At 38.4% G+C, this 23,980-nt stretch overlaps 1 protein-coding gene across 4 annotated transcripts in view; it reads right to left on the reverse strand.

Moving 5' to 3' along the window:
• Window positions 1–1,339: 1,339 nt before the first annotated feature.
• Window positions 1,340–23,980, reverse strand: part of enox2 (ecto-NOX disulfide-thiol exchanger 2) — a 240,171-nt gene continuing 217,530 nt past the window's right edge. For all 4 annotated transcript variants that reach the window (XM_028460204.1, XM_028460201.1, XM_028460203.1 and 1 more), the window contains 6 exons: window positions 22,294–22,481; window positions 18,047–18,187; window positions 13,304–13,360; window positions 9,100–9,202; window positions 8,578–8,663; window positions 1,340–2,005 (listed from right to left, as the gene is read on the reverse strand). In XM_028460204.1, the coding sequence (XP_028316005.1) occupies window positions 1,874–2,005; window positions 8,578–8,663; window positions 9,100–9,202; window positions 13,304–13,360; window positions 18,047–18,187; window positions 22,294–22,481 (707 nt within the window). In that variant the 3' untranslated portion in view covers window positions 1,340–1,873. The remainder of the gene's footprint in view (window positions 2,006–8,577; window positions 8,664–9,099; window positions 9,203–13,303; window positions 13,361–18,046; window positions 18,188–22,293; window positions 22,482–23,980) is intronic.

Genomic DNA, 23,980 nt, shown 5'->3' on the forward strand with positions numbered 1-23,980 from the left:
AACAGAGAACCCAACAAGATCCAAATGAACAAGCATTTAGCGACAGTGGGAAGAAAAAACTCCTTTTTTATTGGAAGAAATCTCCAGCGGAACCAGGTTCAGAGGTGGCAGCCATCTGCTTCAACTGGTTGGGGTTAGTGAACAGAGGGACAAACAGGATAGGATAGAAGGATAGTCCATCCAAATGTCCCAGACTAGTAGAGCCACAAACCATTGGTCACGTTTACATGGGAGCTTTAATTTCTCTTTAAAGTGGAATAAAAGTTAATTATTCTTTAACCTGACCTTGTAAACACATGCTTCCTAATGCTAATTCAATTCCAAATTAAACTTAAATCCAAATTAAGTGGCTGGTTAATTCTGATATTAATTCTGAATGAGATAATTCCTCTTTCTTGTAAACACTTAACTTGGTCAATCCGCTTTAAGTTAATTCAGGTCGTTTTGCGGCGATGACGCGCTGACATAATCCAAGACGGCAGTGGCCCGGACTCCAGCCGAGACTAGAGCCTTAAAAGACATGGATATCATGAAAACAGTGGATGGACGGAGGCATAAACATGCAGACTTTCACACGGACTTATTAAACACACATGGAGCTCGGTAAACGGAACAGGCTTCACCGGACGGCTGGCACTAGGACCCGGAGGCGGAGTAAATGCATCCCCGTACTACGTGTACAGGCTGTAATATCACCAGTTTATCATTTTACCAGTTCTTAGAGCTGCTATCTTCACCAGGGAGCAAATATGTATTCCTGGTGATTGTTTTCCAGAGTTTTACTGGGCTTTTTCTATCGGTGATTAGTGCCTATCTCTCTTCCGCTCCGTGTTCCAAACTGAAACCATGTGTTATTGTGGAGCTGCTGCTGATTGATTACATTTATTTTTATGACAATTCGGGTCATTGTTATACAGTATCAGGTTCTAACAATCCTTAAATTTGATTCCCACCAGTGTTAATTTTGACAGCAAATTTAGATTCAGTTTTAGTCGTAGATTTTCGACGAAAATGCAACCTTCATCTGACACCCAAAAATTAGAGAACTAATGTGCTACAGCAACATGTGTGTCAGACGCACAATCAGAGCACAAAAATAAAGTAGCCAATTTAGCCCCTGTACCGTTTAGCCAGGGGGCTTGTGGTTAAGTACTTCTACTTTAGTAGGATATAGCAGTATTCTTTACACCTCTGGACTTTGATGATGTCTTCCTATAAGTTATTAGATTCTCTTATTCACACTAGTGACAGTTATACATAAACTCTACATACAAAGCACACTCAGCTTTTTAATTGTATTCAAACATCTTTTATATTCAAAAATATTATCCAAGCATTTACAGTGTATTACAACAAATGAATCTATGCAGCTGTTTGCAGCCTTTACAGAGAATGAAGAAATATATCCATTTTTCATCTATGTTACAAACCAGGAACGGCAACAAGAGAAGACTTTAGGGGGTCTGATGATTGAGGCGGACCCTGAAAAGCTCCCCGGGGAAGCCAAGTCCAGTGCCGAAACCACATAGAGATCCAGTGACGGCGCGACGTGATGCTCCTCTGCGGCTGTCGCTCAGTCTTAGTCTAAAAATACCTCGTAAAAACACACAAATCCAAAGTCTCAGCTCCTGTAGACTTCTTCTTCTTCATCAGAGTTTGGTGTCAGTCATGGCGTAACCATGGAAATGCTGTTTCCCCCCCCCATTTTTCCTTCCACTCAGCATCGCTGAAATGTTTCTATAACATAGTCCACTGTGTTCCCAGATCCGTACTTGCTCCAGTTCTCCATTGGGCCTGGTCCACAGTCTTTGAAAGGCATTGTCTGTGTTCCTTCTCTTTCTCTGTGTGTCCCTCAACCCTTTGTTTCACATCTTTATGTCCTTTTGATGCCCTGGAAGCCGCAGAAGTTCCAGCGCTTCTCCAAACTGGCTCCGACACCAGTCATTTCCTGTTTGAAGGTGCAAGGCAGCCGGGACAGAAGTGCCTCCACTTCAGCGTGGTTGATCTGCACACACACGCATATGCACACAGACACATATCCACATTTAAAACACAAATCTCCTGATTTAGGATTCGAAACATACATAATGTTTTCAAAAATGAGTGTTTTCTTTCATAGACTAATCATAGACTAGACATAAACTGAAAAATTTACATTTTAAATAAATGAACATACGATCATTAAAAACAGGTTTTAAAAGGGTTTCTGGGTTTGCCAGATGGGACAATGTTTAGCAGCACCCGGTCCTGAGAATTTTTTAATCTTGTTTCCAAGCGTGTGTCTGTTTGTTTCAATGACGTTTCTAACAAATGGAAAGGCTGAGCATTCAGCTACCAGGCTCCTCATCTTTAAAACAGCTCTAAATCTTAGTATGGGAGGCTGCTACTCTCTCCACTTTTAATAATCAACTCAAAATCGACCTGTTTGCTAGGGCATAATATCGTATAATAGCAAAAACCTAAAATGGACATAGTCTCGTTATTCTGGTCATAATCACAGGCATTACAAGACAAAACATCGTCTGTAATGGTAGCATCAGAGCATGTGGGAGGCCGCACGACCCACTAGGAACGAGTGTATCATAGTGTATCATGTTTGTCCTGCAGTCTGTGCCTTCTCCTCGCGCTCTGCTCTCTTTTCTGTGTCTTGATGTCAGATCTGCCGATTACTGATTAATGGTTCCCGGCTCAACTAGTCTGGGACACTCAGATGGACTATCCTTCTATTCTATTCTGTTTGCCCTTCTGTTCACTAACCCCAACCAGTCGAAGCAGATGGCTGCCACCACTGGAGATTTCTTCCTATAAAAAAATAGGGAGTTTTTTCTTCCCACTGTTGCTAAATGTTTGTTCATGTGGATCTTGTTGGGTTCTTTCTTTCTTTCTTTCTTACCACAGACTTTATATTTTGTGAAGCGCTCTGCGATGACTTTCGTTGTAATTTTGCACCATATAAAGAGAGTTGAGTTGAAAAAGTTTGTAACTATAATAGTCTGTAAACCGTTAATATATACAGTATTTTAGCCTTATGGATTCGTAGTGAAAGAAAATTTGAAGGGGTTTCCTGGTACGGCCTTTCAAATAAACTCTCTTTATATGCCGACAACCTATTGCTTTATATTATTAACACAACATCCTCTCTTCCCACCATTCTTGATATTTTAGAACAATTTAGAAACTTATCTGGCTATAAAATTATCCAACACAAAAGTGAGTGTCTCACGATTAATTCCCTTGCAGAGGACCTTGATGCTTCCCTCTTCCCATTCAGGGAAGCAACACAGGGATTAAAATACCTAGGAATCATTGTTACAAAATCACTCTCGGGATTAATTGTAAAAAACTATCAACCACGACTTGGGTGCTGTAAATTGGATCTGGCTGGGTGGTCCACCATTCCCCTGTCTCTCTTAGGCCACGCCAATCTTATTAAAATGACAAAAGTACCTTGTTTTCTTTATATTTATGTTAATACCGAATATACGTCATATTTTCACTGACATTTATTTATTTGTTTGTCAGCACAATTACATCAAAAGTACTTAATGGATTTTGGCAAAAGTTTAACTAGAGATTGACTTTTGGCCATGGAGGATTTCATTACATTTTGGAGGGTATCCAGATGAACTGATTCTGACAGAGAGGATATTTGGTGCTTGGTGGAAGGTTAACACTCTCTGTGTTCTTGTTTATCAATATTTATATTTTGACAATTTTGACCTTTTCCCTTTGATTTTTGGAGTAGATGATGTTTGAGTCATTGACTCATGAGGATTTAACGCAATGAAGTGCGTTAAATGGACAGACGTCCACAAGATTTTTGGTCCGAACCCAAATATGTCTGCTTCCACTTCCTGGATTTGCTACATACATTAGCAAAACCAACAAAAGCTGAATAAATAAATAAATCAACAAAACCCCTGATCTACCATGGTAAATGGTAAATGGACTTGATTTTATATAGCGCTTTATCACCACACTGAAGCAGTCTCAAAGCGCTTTACATATCAGCTCATTCACCCAATCACTCTCACATTCACACACCAATGGGACAGGACTGCCATGCAAGGCGCTAGTCAACCACTGGGAGCAACTTAGGACACTTCAACACATAGTCAGGTGCTGGGATCGAACCCCCAACCTCTCTATCAGAAGACAACCCTCTACCACCTGATCCACGGTCGCCCGGTACCATATTATTCACAAGAAATTCAATCATTTATTATGACCTTTGAAACCTGTTAACAATGGGCTTTTGTACAAACAGAAAAGGCCTGAAAATAAATAAATATGTGAGCACCTTTAAAACAATCGACTGGATTGACTCCCCTGTGTGACAGCGGTAGGACTGGAAACGTGTAAAGCAAAACACTTGATGTGGTTGACGCCCAGGTACATCTGTACCGTGCTGTGTCCTGATTATGTGTAATCTGTCTCGTACAACCGTGGTGGGCTCGGGATCCGTCAATCAACCAGAATCCCTGGGGGATGCGCCACATGCTGCGATGCAGCGCTCCAACCGTTACCCAAAAAAATACTACTGCATCTCCAATAATAATCAGCAGATTCTTCAAACCCTGCGCTGATGTCGGGGAATATTACGCACCATCGTGGAGACGGAGCCTGTGTGTCATAATGCACAAAGGAGCTGAGAACATGTGGAGCCACCAGATAAGCTCTGAGCGCTGACAGTGTTGTTGTTAGGGGAGTCACGTCAGTTATATTGACTAAACTCTGTGGGCAGCTTGTGTGTGACGTGGAGATGCACACACACACACAGACACACACACACAGAAAGGCGAAGGCGTGAAGGCCTGAGAGAAGACCGTCACACTCTTACGACGTGTGGACGAGTCCAACAATTCTAACAGCCTCGAAAGAAATGTGCATCTTCTTCCAACAACCTTGGAGATGAGGTCATAGGACAAAGTAATTTATCCTGAATAATAAGTATGAAAAATCTCAGACATTTATTGTGTCCTCTGGTTAGTTAGCAAGTGTCACGTTAAAAAGTGTTGTGAAAGTCTTTACATTGAGGAGGAGGAGGAGGAGACGAAGAGGCCGCTCATTTCTTTGAAGGTGACACTGAAAGTTGCTTTTTGAAAAGCCTCATGATGAGTGGAGCTTAAAAACAATTAGACGTGTGAAGAGTCGCCTTCACTAAAGGACGAAACAGCTGAGGACACAAAGTCTGTTTGAGTGAGAGTAAACCTGGGTTGAATTATTTTTTTTTGGCTCAAGTACCCCCTTTGTCCTATTTCTGAATCCAAGTACCCCCATTGTCCGACCGCAACATTTTTCTTAGAAAACTATTTAAAACCATTGTAGAGCATAATGATAGATTGATAACACACATTTTAAAATATCTCATTTTGTAAATAAGAGGGAAGAAACATTTAGTGTAAAAGGTTTGCAACCTTTTCTGGATTGTGACCCAATTTTGTTTTTAAACAAGGTCTTTTTTTAAATAACAGAAGGTCACATAACTCAAGAGTTACAGTTCACAAGACACACACACAGAAGACAAATTCTCCTGAATGTTGCATGAAAATGTCTGAATAAAGTTATCAAATGACCTACAACAAGTTCCAGTTTGATTGAAGAACCCTCTCCACAATCACCGCCACTCCATTCAAACACTGTCTGTGCTTCTATGCGCCGTTAAGAATCAACTTTTTACAATGACATTAAAACACTCTGTTTCACCCATTTAAATAAAAACAAGCCTTTTATTCAAAACAAAGAGACCTTTATAAGTCACCAAATCTTGAATGCTCTTAGGGGTGGGATAAAAAACACACAAAATGACAACAAATGTGCAAAAAAAGAACAACAAAAAATACAAAACAACAACCAAAATGCACAAAAATGAATCCAAAGCCCAACAACAAAAACACACTAAAGCTGCTACCCACATAATTCTTTAGTTAGATAAAAATCATAGTTTATGCCTCATAGATCATCGCACATAGACGTGTGATTTAACTTCATTCTTACTGTGATTTCAGGTTTTCTCTTTGTTTTTTTTTAGTGACTTGACTCCATATTTGTTCAAGTTTGTTTCCTGGTGTTCCACGTGATATCAATGAAGCAAAAACACTTCTATGGAACGGTCTCGGCAACTCAACTTCCCACAATGCAATGTGCGAAAATGTCAACAAACCAAACGTTTACTTTTTGGAGTAATTCATGTTCGACTCATTGATTTTTGAGGCAAACACTATGATTCCATCTCATAAAAAAAAAAAAAATCATAGTGACTACAGGTAGGTTATATTTAAGACTTTTTACTTACGATGGAAATACAGACCAAAGGGAAAACATATTATTTTACAATTAAAATGATGTCTACTAATGTTACTAATGTACAATAATGAAAAATGAAAATAATCAGTTGCTCAAGAACATTTTTCAAATGTGTTTATTAATGTGGAAAGAGAACAAAAATATCAATACTGTATCGGATAAAACCTATTTTTTATTATTGCAAGTTTGCATTTATTATTATTACCATTAAAAACATAAAGAAACAATAGTGTTTGTGTGTGATCTTTATTTTATTGATGTAAATCTAAACAGCAAAAATTGTCGAAAAGGAAGTGACGTCAATTTATTTAGCGCGTATGTTTGAAAAATCTCTACCTACCGACGTATATTTCACCTAACAGACGACTACAATCCAAAAATAGGGACTTGTACACAGCGGTGATGCTAGTGAACATTACATCAAACTGTACAAAGACAGAAAAAGGCTTTAACGCCCGAGATGGCCTTGTTCAGGGACGGCTTTGCTGTAAATAGGCTTATACTCACCCAGCCGGTGGAAAAAAGGAACTACAGGTTGGCCGGGCCGGCAATATTTATTAATGTATATATTACTATGTAATCTAAAAAATAAAAAATCACATGTGGCATGACAGCTAAGGACATGTTTCTTAACAGTCAAATTTTGATTTTAGGTAATTCAGTCATATTTAAAAGTTGAAAATTCACAATAATTCAGGTGATTATTTATAATACTGACATAAATGTTGATATTGTGGCCCTCGGATCAGAGAATTACACTGTTATGGCCCCTGCATTAATGAAAGATACCCATCTCTGCGATAATAGTATGATATGATATGATTAGCAAACTGCTTCTCTCGTCTCCTTTTTCAGCATGGACAAAACAAAAAAAAAAAAAACAAAAAAAAAAAAAGGAATAACATAACTTCTGTGAATGCAACCATGTAAAAATGACCAATGCTTTTATTTGACTTTAACTCTGGACATACTTAGCGATTTACTCTATTATCAACTCACTAGAAATACAAACAAATAAAAACAAACCATAACATTCTGGTGTGTAATAGATAATGTGGATTTTTTGAGTATGAAGAAAATCCCATCATCACTATGGCTCAAACATGGGATTCCATCATGTGCAGGAAGCTGAAACGTTGCCTGTATTTACGAATAAAAAAAGCTCCACAATAGCTGTGTGACTTTTCTAAGGCTCTCAGTTTGGAAAGACACACTGCAAAACAATTTTAGCATAAATGTAAAGATGTGTAAAAATGTCAAACTACTTTAGATTCTGCCATTCCCATTTGTTACAGACAGAGAGCTGTAAAAGCATGACGGCGCTCTGTTTGCATGCATCCAGGGTGTCAACAGCACAGCAGGACGCTGGCATTTACCAAACCCATATGTAAGCAGAGCAGTGCAGAGCAGGCTGACAGTCTGTGTGGGTGAGACACAGACTCACACTAACACTCCACAGAGGAACTTTGGTCTAAAAACTGGGTGTTTTCATGGCTCAGGCTGACCTGGGATGGTCTGAGCTGGTCATTATTTCATCACTGCAGCACAGATTGTCAGCAGGGATGTAAATTAGTCAAAGAATGGAGCCTGGCCAGTGCTTTCTGCTGACTGTGCAGATCTGCAGCAGCTCTGTTGTCTCACTGTGTATCAGGTTCAATTATCTTACGTAACAACAACACCTGCAGTAAACCATGGGTCAGACCGACCTGCTTTTATTAAAGGTACACTGCACAGGGACATGTTTAACAGTGTCAGATTATTAAAGATCGCTCTGAAATAGGAAATAGAGAATGAATGATGAGTTTTAGATAAAATTAATAGAACAGAAACCTTTGGAAACATGTTTTTTAGGCCAGGCTACTGGACTCAAAACGTCACTCACTTTGTTCTTCTTCTTGTTCTTGATGTTGTTGTGTACACTAGTTAAAATAACTACTCCTCTGTTATTCGAGAACGGATGGGGCTGAAATTTTGTAGGTATAATCTATGGATGTGTACGCATTGATGCTTGGAGCCCGATTTTCGATTTGGGGCCCCGAAAGAAGAAAAACAAAAAAAAAAACAAAAGTCGATTTCTCATTTATTTGTGAGTCAAATATTTCAACGGTTGGTGATACCAAATCATTGGCACATACCACCATATAAATGGGACCCATTACCCCGTACGTATATATATATATATATATATATATATATATATATAAATAAAATCTATATTGATGTTTGTATGGCCCATGTTAAGCCTAATGCTGTATAATGTAATTTTGTTACCTTTGTGTCCAGGCGCTGCAAATAGGAGCAGATGTACTCGATGCTGGCTCCGAATGGATGGACGTGCAGGAATGTGGAAATGATCCCTGAGGCCACACAAAAACAAAGATATTAACACAAAGGTATGAACTAAGGATGATCAACCAGCACTTTATTCAACTTTTGCTGGAAACCACACCAGCATGGAGCGGCATCTCGCTATATTTAATGATGAGTGTGGGTTTCCTATGACTCACTTTTTTAACATTTTTAAAAGTTTAATGAAGCACTTTAAAATCCTGTCAATTAAATTGTGTTCAAAAATGAAATCTTTCATCTCCATGGTCAACATGTTCTGTCGCAGATTATACAAACCTTCTACGATGAGTCAGCAGCCACCTCTGCGCACACGCACACACACACACACACACACACACACACACACACACACACACACACACACACACACACACACACACACACACACACACACACACACACACACACACACACACACACACACACACACACACACACACGTACCAACGAGCAGAGCTTCTCTCTCAGAATGGATGGGACTTGTTGGGCTCCTCTCAGTTGGACCTTCTTTCTCCTGACTACAGGAAACTAGTGATGCTGCTGCTTCCTGCACACAGTAGGAACGCAAATGTTCTGTTATCATCGTTATTTTACCAGGTGACGTTATGCAGGGATTTAAATCATAATAATAATAATAATAATAATCGGAAACAAATCAGATAAAGTGTGATTCCTTCTCAAACCTCAGATTAATCAGATAACCTGCAGTATTCATTAATTTATTGTCAGTGGGCTGTTTGTTAATCTGACTAAAGCAGAGCCACTAAAGCACTGGTTCCCAATTAAATGACCTTGGCATGGGATTGAGAGCCATACTTGCAATTTTTAAGGTTTCCATTTAAAGCTGCTGGGAACGATAGCTAACATCTTTTAACTGTATCTGTATTTTATACAAGAGTTGTTCTCATCCTCTACTGATGCCAGTGTAACCCCAACAGTGACATTTATAGTGTTTTCACAGGTTAAAATGTGCACCAAAACAATGGCGGATGTTAATATTGTGGCTTTGCACAGGAATTTATTGTCTCACAGAGAGACGTCATCTCACGGGGAACAACATTAACAAACAGGAACCAAAATTGCGTAAAGCAAATCACTGTCTTCATTGTCTGGCGAAAAAAAAAAAAATAAAGCACAGTACGAATGAAGTAAAAACACTTCCTAAATAATTGTTATTTTAATCTGTTAAGCCCCAGCTTCTTTTCTCAGAAAAGAACATTCCCCCAACAAATGACATTTTTCTATACTTCTACATGATCTACACGGCAAAGATTGAAGTAGGAACCTTAGTGGTTACAGAGGATGTGACATTTTGGAAATATATGATACTGAATGACAATAAATTATGTTTTAAATACAGAACTCTTTAGTCCGCCTGAAAAAACCCCAGAAATGTACATCAAATATAAAGCCAATTCTCAATAGTGAAGGCTACAAAGCCAGGAAATATTGAACTAATATATTGACACCAATTGCAGCAACTTTGGTGATAAAAACAAATAGGTCAAAGATACAAGTTTTTGTAAAAAAAAGTTCAGGTGGAAGCCCACTGTGCCAAATTTGCCACAAGTTTGGGAACAAGTGAGTAACTGTGTAATATGTCAGTATAACTGATTCCAATTGTTTTTAGTCTTTCTACAGGATTCCCCACCCCACAATGCAATTCACAAAACTTTTCTGAAGTCACATGACCATTTGTCAACAACCCTATTGTTTATAATTGTAATAAAGTAAAATATATTTCAACCTTCAAAACGTTTTTGTGATTAAACTCTTCTGCTTTTCAGAAAAAATACCTTTGATTTATTGATCTCCGATGCCTACACTGTGTCTTTGTCTGTTTTAATTATTATTTTTTGATTATTATTCTCAGGAGCTTTAATGCTAGTACGTTTCCACAAAAAAGTCAGGTTGTTAAAACTGTATTTATTTATTTTTTTGTATAAACAAACCTAAACATAAGTGGATGTGTCTGATACAACAGAGACAGTTGAAAATAAACATGTGGGGAAAACATCAGAAAGTTTCATCAGCTGTCAAAACAACACCAGAGACATGAGTAATGAGGTCGGCAAGAGGTTATAGCCTGCAGCTAGATATCTGGTGGAAGGACAGACGTCAAACACACACGACGACACCCAGAGAGAGAGAATGTAAAAAAGGACAAATAGAGGAGAAGAGTTGGTAGGCAAACAATGGCCACGTTTACATGGGAGATTTAATTTCTCTTTAAAGCAGAATAAACGTTAATTCCTGTTTAAACTGACCATGTAAACACTTAATTCTTAATGCTAGTTTAATTCCGAATTAAACTTAATTCCGAATTAGATAGCTGGTGTATTCTGTTTTTAATTCCAAATTAAATAATTCCTCTTTCTTGTTAACAGTTAACAACACTTAAATCTGCTTTAAGTTAATTCCAGTTGTTCTGCGCATGTGCGATTTACAGGGATGACGCGCTGGGTGACATAATACAAAATGGCAGCCCGGAGTAGAGCCAACACTATTTAATAAGAGCCTTAAAAGACATGGATTTAATGAAAAAAGGGGATGGACGGAGGCATAAACATGCAGACATTAACTCACTCAGTGCCCCCGACGAGATATCTCATCATTTCAAATCCAAACGCTCAGCGCCATTGACGAGAAACTCGTCATTTGCGTTTTTTCACGGGGAATACAAGAAAACACCCTGGCGGAGGTCCCTCATCAATATCTAAGCTGTGGGGTGTTGTAGTGACCAACTGTGCCCTGACGATGGCAGCGGTGCACCTTTAGATGAGAGATTATCCACTGATGCTACCATTAGCTGGGGAGGAGAAACAGGAACGAGTGATATTATGGCGCTACAGAGTGATATTGTGACGTATACAGCAGCTCACAGCACCACATACTAACACAGAACATGTGTGGACCTGAGTGTATTATTGATAATGTTGTGATCGTGAGATAAAACCATCAACTAACCGGGCTAAACGGGTCATTGCTGCGTGTCAGGAGGAAGAGGAAGTTACGTCTGTGTGCAGATTGACGGGAGGGAAAGTTGGTGGAACGCCAAAATACAGTAAAAAATCCATTCAACTCTGACATAGACAGCAAAATAATAATAATTTTGCCATCAAAAGCCCAGTCTCAATGTTTTTTTTAATGTTTTATATAAGGAAACAATGTTCAGATGTTAGAGTTGTCACTAAAGCAAAAAAAAAATAGCTATAAAGTCACGGACAGGGTTTTTTTTTACAAAAAGGCTGTTTTCTGAAGATTTGTGTAAAACTTGCTCTATTCAATGGCTGACTACAAAAGAACGGAACGAGCCAGAAACAAATGTTTTTTTTTTCATGACAGTAGAGGCTTCAATCTCTCAGAATCTGGTGTCAGATTTCCAATAGTCATAGTAGAAAATATTCTGTGGGTCTTTAAAATCAGTCAAAATGCTCAAAAACGGCTGGCACTGAGGGGGGTTGAAAATTTGAAAATGGCTGCCACTGAATGAGTTAACACGGACACATGGACTTATCACACACGGAGATCAGCAAACGGAACGGCTTCATCGGACGGGTGAAGCCTGTTCACTTGGAGACTGAGTAAATGCGTCCCCGTACTGCTGCATAGGCTGTAATATCACCAAGTTTATCATTGTAATGGTTGTTGGAGCTGCTATCTTTACCAGTAAGCAACTATTTATTCCTGGTTATTGTTTTCTGGAGTTTTACTGGGCTTTATTTACTGGCAATTAGTTCCTATCTCCCTTCTGCTCCACAGACCAAAGTGTTATTGTTGAGCTGTTGCTTCAAAACTACAATCAAAATAAAGGTGAAAACAGTTCTCATGTGTGGTCTTCTGTGTTCCAGTTGACAATAAGAGGTTTGTTGTGTGTTTCTCCTGATAGACGTGATCGATGTGACACGTCATGTTCTCCCACTGTCCAATCAGAGCCTTCCCAACCCCCAGACCAAAAGCAGAATTAACTAGAGCCGAATAAACCGGTTTTCCATGTAAACCTTATTTCGGGAATTACTATTTCCATGTAAACACAAAGCAGAACACTTTAAGTCCGAATGATTTAGTTCGGAATAACTAATTCTGCATTAAAAAAACATTGCGTAAACGTGGCCAATGAGTCTGTGACAGGTGGAAGAAAAACTGAAGAGATTCTTGGCCTTTGCCGTCCTCTGTACCACAAATCTGTACTAATTCTTCTTCGAGTGATGAATGCAAAGTTTTGTCCTGGTTTTAATCATTCATCACATCCTACAAATGAGTGATAGGGTGTGTCGACATATGAACACGTGTGAGCCATTTTCACTTGATGGGGCTTTTATTTCCCAGCCAAGTTGTGTCTCCATGATTAGTGCTGTAACAATCCCTCAAGTAGTTGGAGAAGAAAATCAGAGAAAGATGAAGAAGGACAAAGAATAAGAAGGAAGGAGGAGGACGGAGGAGGAAAAATGACGAAAGAAGAAGAACAAGAAAGAAAAAGGAAGACTGAAGAAGAAAAAAGAAAGAAGAGGAAAGAAAGAAGAAGGAAGGAGAAGGACAAAGGAAGAAAGATGAAAAAAGAAGGAGAAAGAAGAAGATAAAAAGAAGAAAGGATAAAATATATATGGTACTTCTATGAGTGATGGTGAAGAGGTTTGGCTCTACTTACACTGGTTTGATTAGAACTTTCCTCTCCTCCTCTGTCGTCCTGCTTCGTTGACTCCAGCTGTGAAACATGAGGAGAAACATAGTAGAAATGAGCTGGGCTCTGATGCAGGCAGATGCACAATATATATATATATATATATATATATGGTCCAACTCAGTGGAAAACTAGCAAACACCAACAGCACTGGGGTATTTTTAGCTTCCTGTCCAGACAAGAGCTCATTTTTAACAAATAAACAACAAAAAAAAGAAAGAAAAGGCCAACGCAGAGCTCCACGTGGACGTAATTAACTCTCTGTGACTCAAAAGTGGCACAATCGACTCATCTCATAAATATGAAACATTGTGTCCTCGTTTCCCAGGAACACGTCGGACCATCAGAAGATCGTCTTCCAGCTGAAAGTCATCAGCAGTGACGTTAGCGTTAGCGGCCAAACAGAACGAGCTGTATGAAGCTGAGAAGCCAAACAGCCCTTAGCCAATTTAAACTAATTGACTGATCCATTAAAGGGCCACGCAGCTAATTCACCAAATGAACATCATGTCGCAGGAGATTTCACACCTTGTTTGTACGACGTGTTGTGAGACTAGAAGTGTTTAGGATTTGGAGGAAAGCAACACAAACACTAATTACACTCACATCTGCTGCATGAAAGGTCAGCTTCCTGTTTCCTGTTTCCTTCATCACTCCAAGGCTGTACAGATTTGCTTTGATACATTTGAACAGATTTATTATTGGTTGATATGTGATTAGGCAGGTGTGTTTTTCTGGATCTTTGAATCATCCTGTTTATTGTGTAAATATTAACTTCATGATCAATAGATTGATTGATGTTGTTTTGTAGTGTGTAAGGTTTAGGATTCAGGTTTAATGTGATGTCTAATATTTGAGCATGACTTGCTGTGGCGTAGCACAACTCACTTTACAATTCACCTTTACTTGTATTCATAGTCATATAGGTCTTATTGTATTTGCTTACTAGCTTTTATACTGGTGTGTACATTGTTTTGCACTGTCTTTGGACGTAACCGTGCTATGCTAAATGCTATACGTACGTTCACAGTGCATTAGTGAATTGACACAGCGTGGCTGCTGCTACGTTTTCTAGCTCGAAGCGGGATAACACTACAGGCAGTGACGTGCAGTCAAGGTAGGCAAGGTAGGCAGTGCCTACCCAAGGGTGAATTGATTATTTGTTTTAATTATAATATAATTATAAATTATTTATTTTTCAATTTCCAATAGCCTACAGTATCTATAAGTTGGAAAGTGTCAGCATTTTGTGATTTTCATAGCCCAAATGACTAAACATCGCTATTTCCTGGTACAACAGAGACGCTGCACAGTTTCACTCCGTTGTAAGGCAGGAGGAGGCCACACCCCCTCCCAAAAGCACATTGCTGCTCTGCCTCTGGCCCCATAGCGTGTTTTTATGTGTTTGCACATACACAGTCAGTTCCCCAAGATGAAAACTATTTACGTCCAAAGGCAGCGCTCTACACTGTCGACATTTTCTCCGTATTTCTGGGTTTCCAACACAAACAACAGATGCGCTGCCGTGTCATTTGATATATCTTGTTGGAACAGTATGGAGGCTGCTATTTATTAATTGTTTATTTTCTTTAATGGTGTTTTTTGTTAGATTAACACTTGCCAGCAAAAACATATGAAAGTGTTATTGGTGTCGACATTGGTGGTCTCGATTTGCAACGCCCTGCCTACCCATTCCCAGCGCTCATGGCACGTCACTGGTAAAGATGTGATGCTTTTCCTCACCACATAATTGTGTGAAAGTGAAATTTGCAGCTTTGACAAACATGAAAACAAAATTCAGATTAAACGATTAGAGACTCTCTCAAACTCAGCCAAACATTTCAGAGTTCTGTGCATCCGCTCAACCTCACCGTTCTCATTAAAGTTGAAGCAAGTTGTATTTCACAGTTTTAGGGTGATTAAAATGTTGTAATACTGCTACATGTTCAATCAACAAATGTTTGGTAGATTTCTTTAAAAAAAAAAAAAAAAAAAAAAAGAAATTTTAAATCTTTTTTATGATATATCATTCCTCAACAGGGTAGGTATAATTCAGAGACGATTTTCACTGTAGAGCTACATTGTGTATGACATGACATTATTTTGTTTTTTACGTGTGCAGGATTAGGAGGTACATGGCTTCAGGTTAAAGTGGTAAGGGAGTGTGAAAAGTTTGGGAACTACTGGTCTACAGAACAGAATTCTCTGGTGCTAACAAGAGAAATTAGCATATTTGAAATGTTGCATTGATATATAAACATAAACATAAACATATAATAACCCCAAAATTACAAATAAAGAGACTTATCCACATGTAAATAAGATTTGAGATGGTTTCTTCTCAAGCGGACTGATTTTTCACTAAACCAAATCAAGCAACAGACAACCATCGACTCAATCTAAGGAGAGACCAACTGTTACTAAATATAAAGACAATATGATCACAGTAATGGCTTCAATGACCTACACTGTCATGTGTTCAGGGACAGCTGGGCTACAGTGACCAGTGAAGGGGAACTGAAGAGACAAATCATCCTATGACGTGCCCAAATCTTCACACCACCAAAAAAATGGGATTTTTCTTTCTGGATTTAATGAGCCTGTCGCTTATGATTCACGCCAAAGAAGGAGAAGTAATTAGCATATTTCTAACAGTTCAGAGCCGAGGGAAAACGTTTCGAATCAAACTCGTCCTTTCAACGTGTTGATGACAACTCCATCAGTCTCTGTTTTACGAAACCTACACAATACCTGGTAATCTCTGAATAAACAGAAAACACATGGAGCAGCAAACTCTCCTAGGTTAATCTTTGCATTATTATCCAATGTTACATTGAGCCAGAGGGGAAACTAAACAACAGAGGACATTTCTCTTAACAAAAATTCAATATTTTGTATTTAGCTGGGTGTCACTGTTGCTGATTCATCAAGATTACATAAAATACTGTAGGGAAAAGTGAATTTACATTAAGGCAACACCTTTGTTAGTTTGACATTTTGGAAAATCCTTTTCAGGAGAAAAGGTTAAAGAAGCCCTGAACGTTCAGGAAGGACAGAATGCTACTCTGTCGATGATGGAGGATAAACCTGCATTTAAACTTAGTGGAAGAAAACAGACTTAAATACAGCCAGTGATGCTCCCTGTGCCTGTTTTTAGAGAACTGCATTAATGCCGCTGTAGTGAGAAATCCGATCAGAGCGCAGCTTGATGACTTGTTACGATAGGCTGTTACAAGACGAATGCCTTAGGCTGGTGCAGATGTGTTCAGGGGACCTTTAATGCCTCGTGCTGCTCAAACCAGTTAATCCAAACCTACGGGGCTCAGCGTTTACACCTGTTATCCATCTGCTTTGTGAGGCGATCATTCAGAGAAGATCCTAATCTGAGGGAAGGAATTCACCAACTTGTGTGATTTCTACACATTTGTTAGAATTTATTACAGCAGAGTTTGATGGTTAATTTCTGATATGTTAACCCTCACATCTTCTAGTGCAGGTTTAGCTTTTACAATGCCGTTGTCAGTGTCCAATTCTTCCACGGGCCTGATCCTTTTGGATCCTTTCAATGCATGCGCAAAACGCGTCTACATCCAGTCGGCCTATTTTACGGCAGTTCGTGTATTTTTATTCATTTATTGTCTGCACATGTTGTCAAAGGTCAACACTACAAGAAATGCAATAATTTTAAGACAGCAATGCATGTTTTGTTAATGGCAGTTACTGTATTTAAAAAGAATTAGAAAAGTATATTTTAAATATTCTGATTTTGGTTTTTATTTTATTTTCTGTTATATATATTATATATATATATATTATATATATATATTATACATATTGTGTTTTGACCTGTTTTTTTATAAATCGTCTTGCTGTGGCTTTTCCTTGTTGTCTTTTATTTAAAATTAACAATTAAAAACACCACAAAAACAGTCGCGTATGTGCATTATCAAAATATTTAACAAACATTGTATGGTCGGTTCACATTCAAATATCAAGCCCCAGGAGCTCGTTCATAAAGATTGCGACATAGTCTACGTGCATGCGTTGAAAGGATCCAAAAGGATCAGACCCGTGAAAAGATCGGGCACTGACAGCCATCAATAAAAGTCCAAAAGTACACAAAGTGTATATAGATAATTTGTTTTAAACAATGATTCATTGGCTCCAAGAGTGAAAAACAGATGTTTTAAGATGGAATTATTGTGTTCAAAATCATGTAAAAAAAACAAAAAAAAAAAAAAACATTTTTTTTTCAAACATAATCCACAATGACTGCGAAATGTAGTCATTTTTTATGTTGAACATTGAAAATGTATTTAGCAAATAGCAAATATTTGCATATAGGTTCAAACATACAAAAGTCGAAACATGTCAGGAAATCAAAGTGGATTTCCTAAGGAACAGTTGTCTGAATAAATTAAACACATTAACACATTATTCAAAAAGAAAACAAAATTGATCTTGCTGTAATTATTTTTATTTTGTTTCATTCATTATGTTGCACGTATTTCCCTGCACGTTCCTGCTGTTGAAATATCAACTACTTTAAATCCATGAATGATTTCCCGAATTTCAAGCTCTCACATACAGACATTTTGATAAGTGCTCCTTTATTTATTCACTTTCTGTTATGAGTTGAATCTCTTTGAACACCCACAACTAAACACATGTTGCCTGTGCAGACGTAGCAGGAAAACGTGTGACACTCACCTGCATGGTGTGTGTGTTCTGCAGGTTCTGGAGTCCTTCCTTCAGGTTCTGGACTTGGATATTCAGTTGTTGTTTGTCGTCTGAGCTTTTCTCCAGCTCAGCCTCCCGTTGCTTTAGGTCCTCTCTCATTTTTAACAGTTGCTGCAGAAGCAAAAATGTAAAAATTAAACAAAGAATTTGACTTTGTGTGCAAAGCTCACACAGGGGAACAAACAACCTTTTGTTCATTAAGGTTTAGTGTTTAATCCCGTCTCTGCTAATTGGTGCTTCAGCTTTGTGCAAAAGGTCAGTTACACACAAACATGAATTACATCTTTGTAGGGAGGAAAAATATTTTGCTGTTGCTTCCAGGCTTTGGAACGATCTTCCGCTCTCTCTGCGTTCGACTGTCTCTGTTGACACCTTCAAAAGCAACTTTATTTGTTCAAGCTTTTAACTAGCTATTTTTGGGCTGCTATGATTTTATGTTGTCCTGGCCCTTTTTATAATGTGTGTACTGTTTTGATTCTAAACTGTGTATTTTACTGTATTTTTTATTTTAAGCTGTGTTGTGAAGCACTTGGTGGCTTTTTTTCTGTCTACGAAAGGTGCTATACAAATAAATATGACCTTACTTACTAAATATACTGTGGTATTATCTGAAACTTATTTTCCAATGGTGAGATGAAGATGAATATAGAATAAAATATCAAACAAGTAAACACAAACAACACATTTCAGAAATTCTAAAGCTGGAAGGAAAGTAAATAAAGTTCCTAAAACGTGTTTTAGTTTGCAGAAAAACTAGTTTTAATTAGTTTAGATCTTGACAAGCTATTGACGGAGGTGAAACCAAACAAGCGTCTGAAACGCTGCATGAGGCGGTGAGTCCAGCCGGGAGCTTCCATTTTAGTCACTGACACATTTTGCGGTAATTATTGGTGCTGATAATGTTTTCCAGCAATTAGAGTCACTGCATGATGTAACACAAGAAGCAATTTCAGTTACAGTTCATTATATGCACTCAGCTACTCTTTTCATAAACACAATGCAAGGTGAGGTGAAGCAGGAAAGGCAATTACTTTCCCAACAATGGGAACCTTAAATTAATTCTCCTCTTGACACGAACTGATCATAAATGTCATTACCAGAGGGGGCTACTTTGACAAATTGCCAAAAAAGCCCATTTGGTCCCTTTTGAGCATTTGCACCATGAAATGAAGGTTTTATGACAGAATTCTTATTGTTTTTTTGAGTTTCATAGAGATCGGTTACTCAGTAGCTCAATGAGTTAACACTTTCTTTACAGTAGAGCTGCAGCTCAACAGCAAATGTGAACATTTTCAATATATGCACGGCTGCCTTAAATGATTTAAATATAAATTATTTAAAAAATAGCATACAATTTTCCTCCTCAAATCTGACATTTTAGGTGTTTGTTGCTGTTGTTGATTTTCTTAATCAAAATTAGATAATAATAATAATAATAATAATGAGGTCTTACTTAATTTCAGTGACACTTTTTCTCGGCAAAAAGATTTGATTGGTCATCAAACAAGGCCCAGCTCTTTGGTTAGCGTGACATCATTTTCTCCCACAATCACAAAACATGCACTTTGTTTTTTTTTTTAAAGATTTTTTTTGGCTCTAGTGGCCTTTATATGACAGTTGCTAGACAGGAAGGGGGTCAGAGAGAGCAGGGAATGACACGCAGGAAAGGGTCCCAGGCCGGGAATCGAACCTGGACCCGCTGCAGGTGAGGAACTACAGCCTCCGTACATGGGGCGGGCGCTCTACCCACTGAGCTACACACCGCCCCAAAACACTTTGACCCTTAAAGGGATCCTCCACTGTTTTTACAAATGTGGCCTAAAACTTTTGAAATGCCCTTATTAGAAGATCTATGCCTAACAAAATACATTATTTTGCACCATATTTGTTGTTATTAACTTTAGAAATGGGACTACTTTACCGCTTTAGAACCTGTGCGCCGCCATCTTGAAATCACGTAATTGAAGACGTCACACAGCCCCATTTGCCTGTAAACAGCCCTTGGTTTTCTATTGGAGTGAAGCATTCAACCTGCTTTTTAGATCATTTATCAGCTTTTTCGCTCAAAATTCCAATTTTGTGCTGCTTTTGGTTGCTCTAATTGATCAGGAAAAGTTGAAGATGTCTTTGGTTTACCGAAAAGAGGATAAAAACAGTTGTGACCCAAAAAATAATATATGACCGTAGGGGGCAACAGACATTAGTGGTTTTTTTCTCCAGTTTTACATTAAACGGGGGAAGAAGCGTAATCTTATTTAATCCCAATGCTTCTCCTTTCTAATTTCTTGAATTTCTCACTTTTCACAAATATTTTTCTCCAGGATATTGACAAAAAAAAAATCTTTAACCCAACATTCCTGTCATTTTCAGTCCACTTTCATCTTCTTATTTCAAACTTAGAACTTCACAGCTTTAATCAAAGCGCACTCGGGTTGTATTTGCATTGGGCTCAGGGCGTCGGCCTCACGGAGTCTCTATTGTTTGGGGAGCAACAGAGTTTGACAGACAGCCTTCCATTCCCCAGACATGAACTACACCAATAAAGGAAAATTGCACCAGAGTTTGTTTTAATCATCCCACCAAGTGTAAAAACACCTTCAATGAAAAAAGGGTATGAGATGTTTGCCAGGTTTACAAGGTCAAAACTGAACTTTGAACAGTCTGATCACTTCATCTTGAATTTCCAACCATTACAGATGTCTCTCCTCTTTAGTAGTTGGTCGACTAAAGCCTCAGTACTGGCATAGGCAGAAGCAATAACAACAACAAGATTTCCAGCTGTGCTGTGTGTAAAAGCCCCTCACAGACAGCTGCATGTTGCTACGCACTCACAGAAAGCACTTAGTTCCTTTTTCAGTGTCACGTCATGAATAAATGACAAACGAGACATTCCTTCTTCTTTTCTTTTGTTTTTGGATGAAAAAGTTCCTCAACTTAACCTGAGTGATCTCGTTTTAACACATTAGCCGTTTTAACACAGCGCTGTAATGAAATGAAGATAAGACTACATGTGTGGCTGAAGGGTTGAGGTTAATTATAATTGTAATCGCGTAATTGGTAATTAATGTGCAATTATGGCATCTCCAGTTTTTACGTTAAAAAACTATTCAACTTTTAACAAGTTCATTGAATCCGTCAACCTTTTTCAACCTTATTCAACCTCTTTATCTCTGCCAAGTGTGAAGCGCAGAGCGGAAGGTTATGTTTTACCCTGCGTTTGTCTGTCCGTCCGTCCATCTGTCTGTCAGCAAGATAACTTGAAAGGTTATGAATGGAATTGTATGAAATTTTCAGGAAATGTTGATAATGGGACAAGGAACAGGTGATTACATTATGGTGATGTTCTGGATTACCAAAAAGGAGAAAATCCCAAAAATATAGGAAAATAGGAGCTGTGCCTGATTGGCTTATGGGTAATGTAGTGGTAGTAGGAAAGTGCATAGTGGGTATGTCCCACCCGGTACTCGTGCTGTACTTGGCGGAAGTCTGCGCTAGAGTTTAGATTCTTGGTCCGAGCCTGACCCAAGATCGGGCCTCATTTTCCTGCTCAGCTGTCGGGCCAGGCTTTACTTTATTTAAAAAAAAATCTCTATTACATTAATATTATTTTTTAATGAAAGCAAAACACTTCCATATTGTTGTGGTATCATATATCATATCAAGTGATTTCTGCTAGTGGTGGGACAGATATTGCCGGCGTTGTGTTGCGTTTAGTTGTTCAGCGTTCACATTCACTGATTATTATTTGCTGATTTTGCTCATTCCTCACTTGCTGATGGAGCACAGGGAACAAATATGATTGCGTGCTTCAGTCAGGTTTGCGCTCCACGCACAGGCCGCCCGGTCTGGTCTGCAATGCTGTAACGGACTGGGCTCTATGTTCTAGTTATGTTCCACTTGTGTGTAAACAGTGGTTAACTGATGTTGAGATTTCCCATGGCCGAGAAGGCATCATGGTTACGTGCAGCTTTCTCTGCCAATGAGTGTCTTTGTCTACATGTGTTCTGAGTGTTGATTGGCTGGGAGGCTGGGGAAAGAGTGAACAATTCTGTTCCTACGGTAGTGTGAGTGTATGACGGTGTAAGATGGTTCTTTGTGTGTTTGTAATTTTAATTGTAATTGGAAAAAATGCCGGTCACCATAATTGTAAATGAGTTGTAATTGAACATGAATAATGGAAGATGCAATTGTAATTGAAAGATGTAATTGACCCCCACCTTCTGCATGCCCTGCAGAGCCTGCTGCAGGAAACTCAGCTGCTGGGAGTGGGTGCTGTCCTCCTCGCTCCTGATTGGTTGGTTCTTGCCTTGTTCCTGTTTGAGCAGCTCCACCTCGTTCCTGTAAGCGTCCAGCTGACAGCGCAGGGAGTCGTTCTCCTCCTTTAAGGCCTCTACTTGGGAAACACCTGCAAACACCACATCAAGAACAAGACAAAGGTCACTATTGATGTCAGTCGCAGCACATTAAACTTGGCTCTGCCATAGGGTACTTAATGCATTTAATGCACCTAAGTATTTAATCAAATTTTCTTTACACACGACAGACATTGAATGAAGAATTTCAAGTAGTGTTTGAGAGCAGGAGTGTCAAACATATTTTAGTTCAGGGTTTAAGCAGGAAAACAAGCAATTTTAACATTAATGTGCTTTAGTTCAGTGATTCTCAAACTTTTCAGCCCATTAGCCATAAAAAAAAGGTGCCAGAGACCGAGAACCCCCACTGTAACTGAAAGTGGTTGAACACAGCTATAAACAATGAAGAAGAGTCATCAGGGGCCATCTACTGTATGAGGGGGAATAAAGGGGAGAGCTTTTTGGGACCCATCCATAAAGTCAGCAACATGATGGTCCATTATTCTATGAATCTGTGATAACCACATTTATTTATTTATCTAAATAATATCCACAGTTATCCAGCAAGTTTATTATTGTTTGCGCCATTGTTTGCGTATATAGTCATCGTAAAGATATAAATCCTTGTTTTATTCAGAAATAAAATGGGTTAAATGTGGCCAAAAACAGACAGAAAAAGTGGTAAAAAGGGTTCTAAGTGTAAATATTGGCTTAAAAGTGGCAGAAATGGGGGAGGAGGTTGTGGTAATGTAATTTTAAAAAGAACAATTAGTTTAAACTGTCAAATAAATTGTGATTGTGGTTAAATTGGCCAAAATAACCACGAAATATGGTGAAAAGAGGTTAAAAGTGACAACAATCGGTCAACATACAGTATGCAACATTAGGTGGAAAAAATGGTGGAAAGGCTTTATAAGTGCTGAAAATGTCTTGAAAGTGGAAAAAAGGTGCAGAAAAGGCATTGAAATTTGATGGAGAAGTGACAGAAATGGGAGTAATGTAGCAAAAATGCATTCAAAGGAATAAAAAATATGGCAAGAAAAAGTGACAAAAATAGGTACAAAACATGGCAAGTTTAGTGAAGTTGCAGAAAAAAAGTAAAAAGAGTAAAAAAAAAATTCTTGATTTTCATCACCAATCTTGATTTAGTTTCATTTATGATGAATAATTTGACGAAAATTGCAGGATTTTCTTCTATCAATGATGTGAGATTAAAAATGATTTCCATCATGTGATATAAACATGAGCCACTGCAAATATTGTGGAGTTTGATTGAATTTGCATATTTGAAACAGCATTACAAATCCACCAAGCATGAGAGCTTGGTTTGACCAGTGTAAAAATGGTTGTATTTCCCCTACTTATGTGTTGCTGGTGTCAGTTTTATGAGAAATATCAAGATGTAATAAAAATTACTGACCTGAAAACCTAATTATGTCACTTTTGGTTGAGAGGAAATATGAGAGCTATATTTAAAAGTATCCCTCAGGGGCATGTGAAAATATCACTTTGAGTGAAATGACGCAGATAAACATAAGCACAGAGACGAGGG

This window comes from Gouania willdenowi, chromosome 10 (assembly GCF_900634775.1).
Source record: "Gouania willdenowi chromosome 10, fGouWil2.1, whole genome shotgun sequence".
NCBI classification, from domain to species: Eukaryota; Metazoa; Chordata; class Actinopteri; order Blenniiformes; family Gobiesocidae; genus Gouania; species Gouania willdenowi.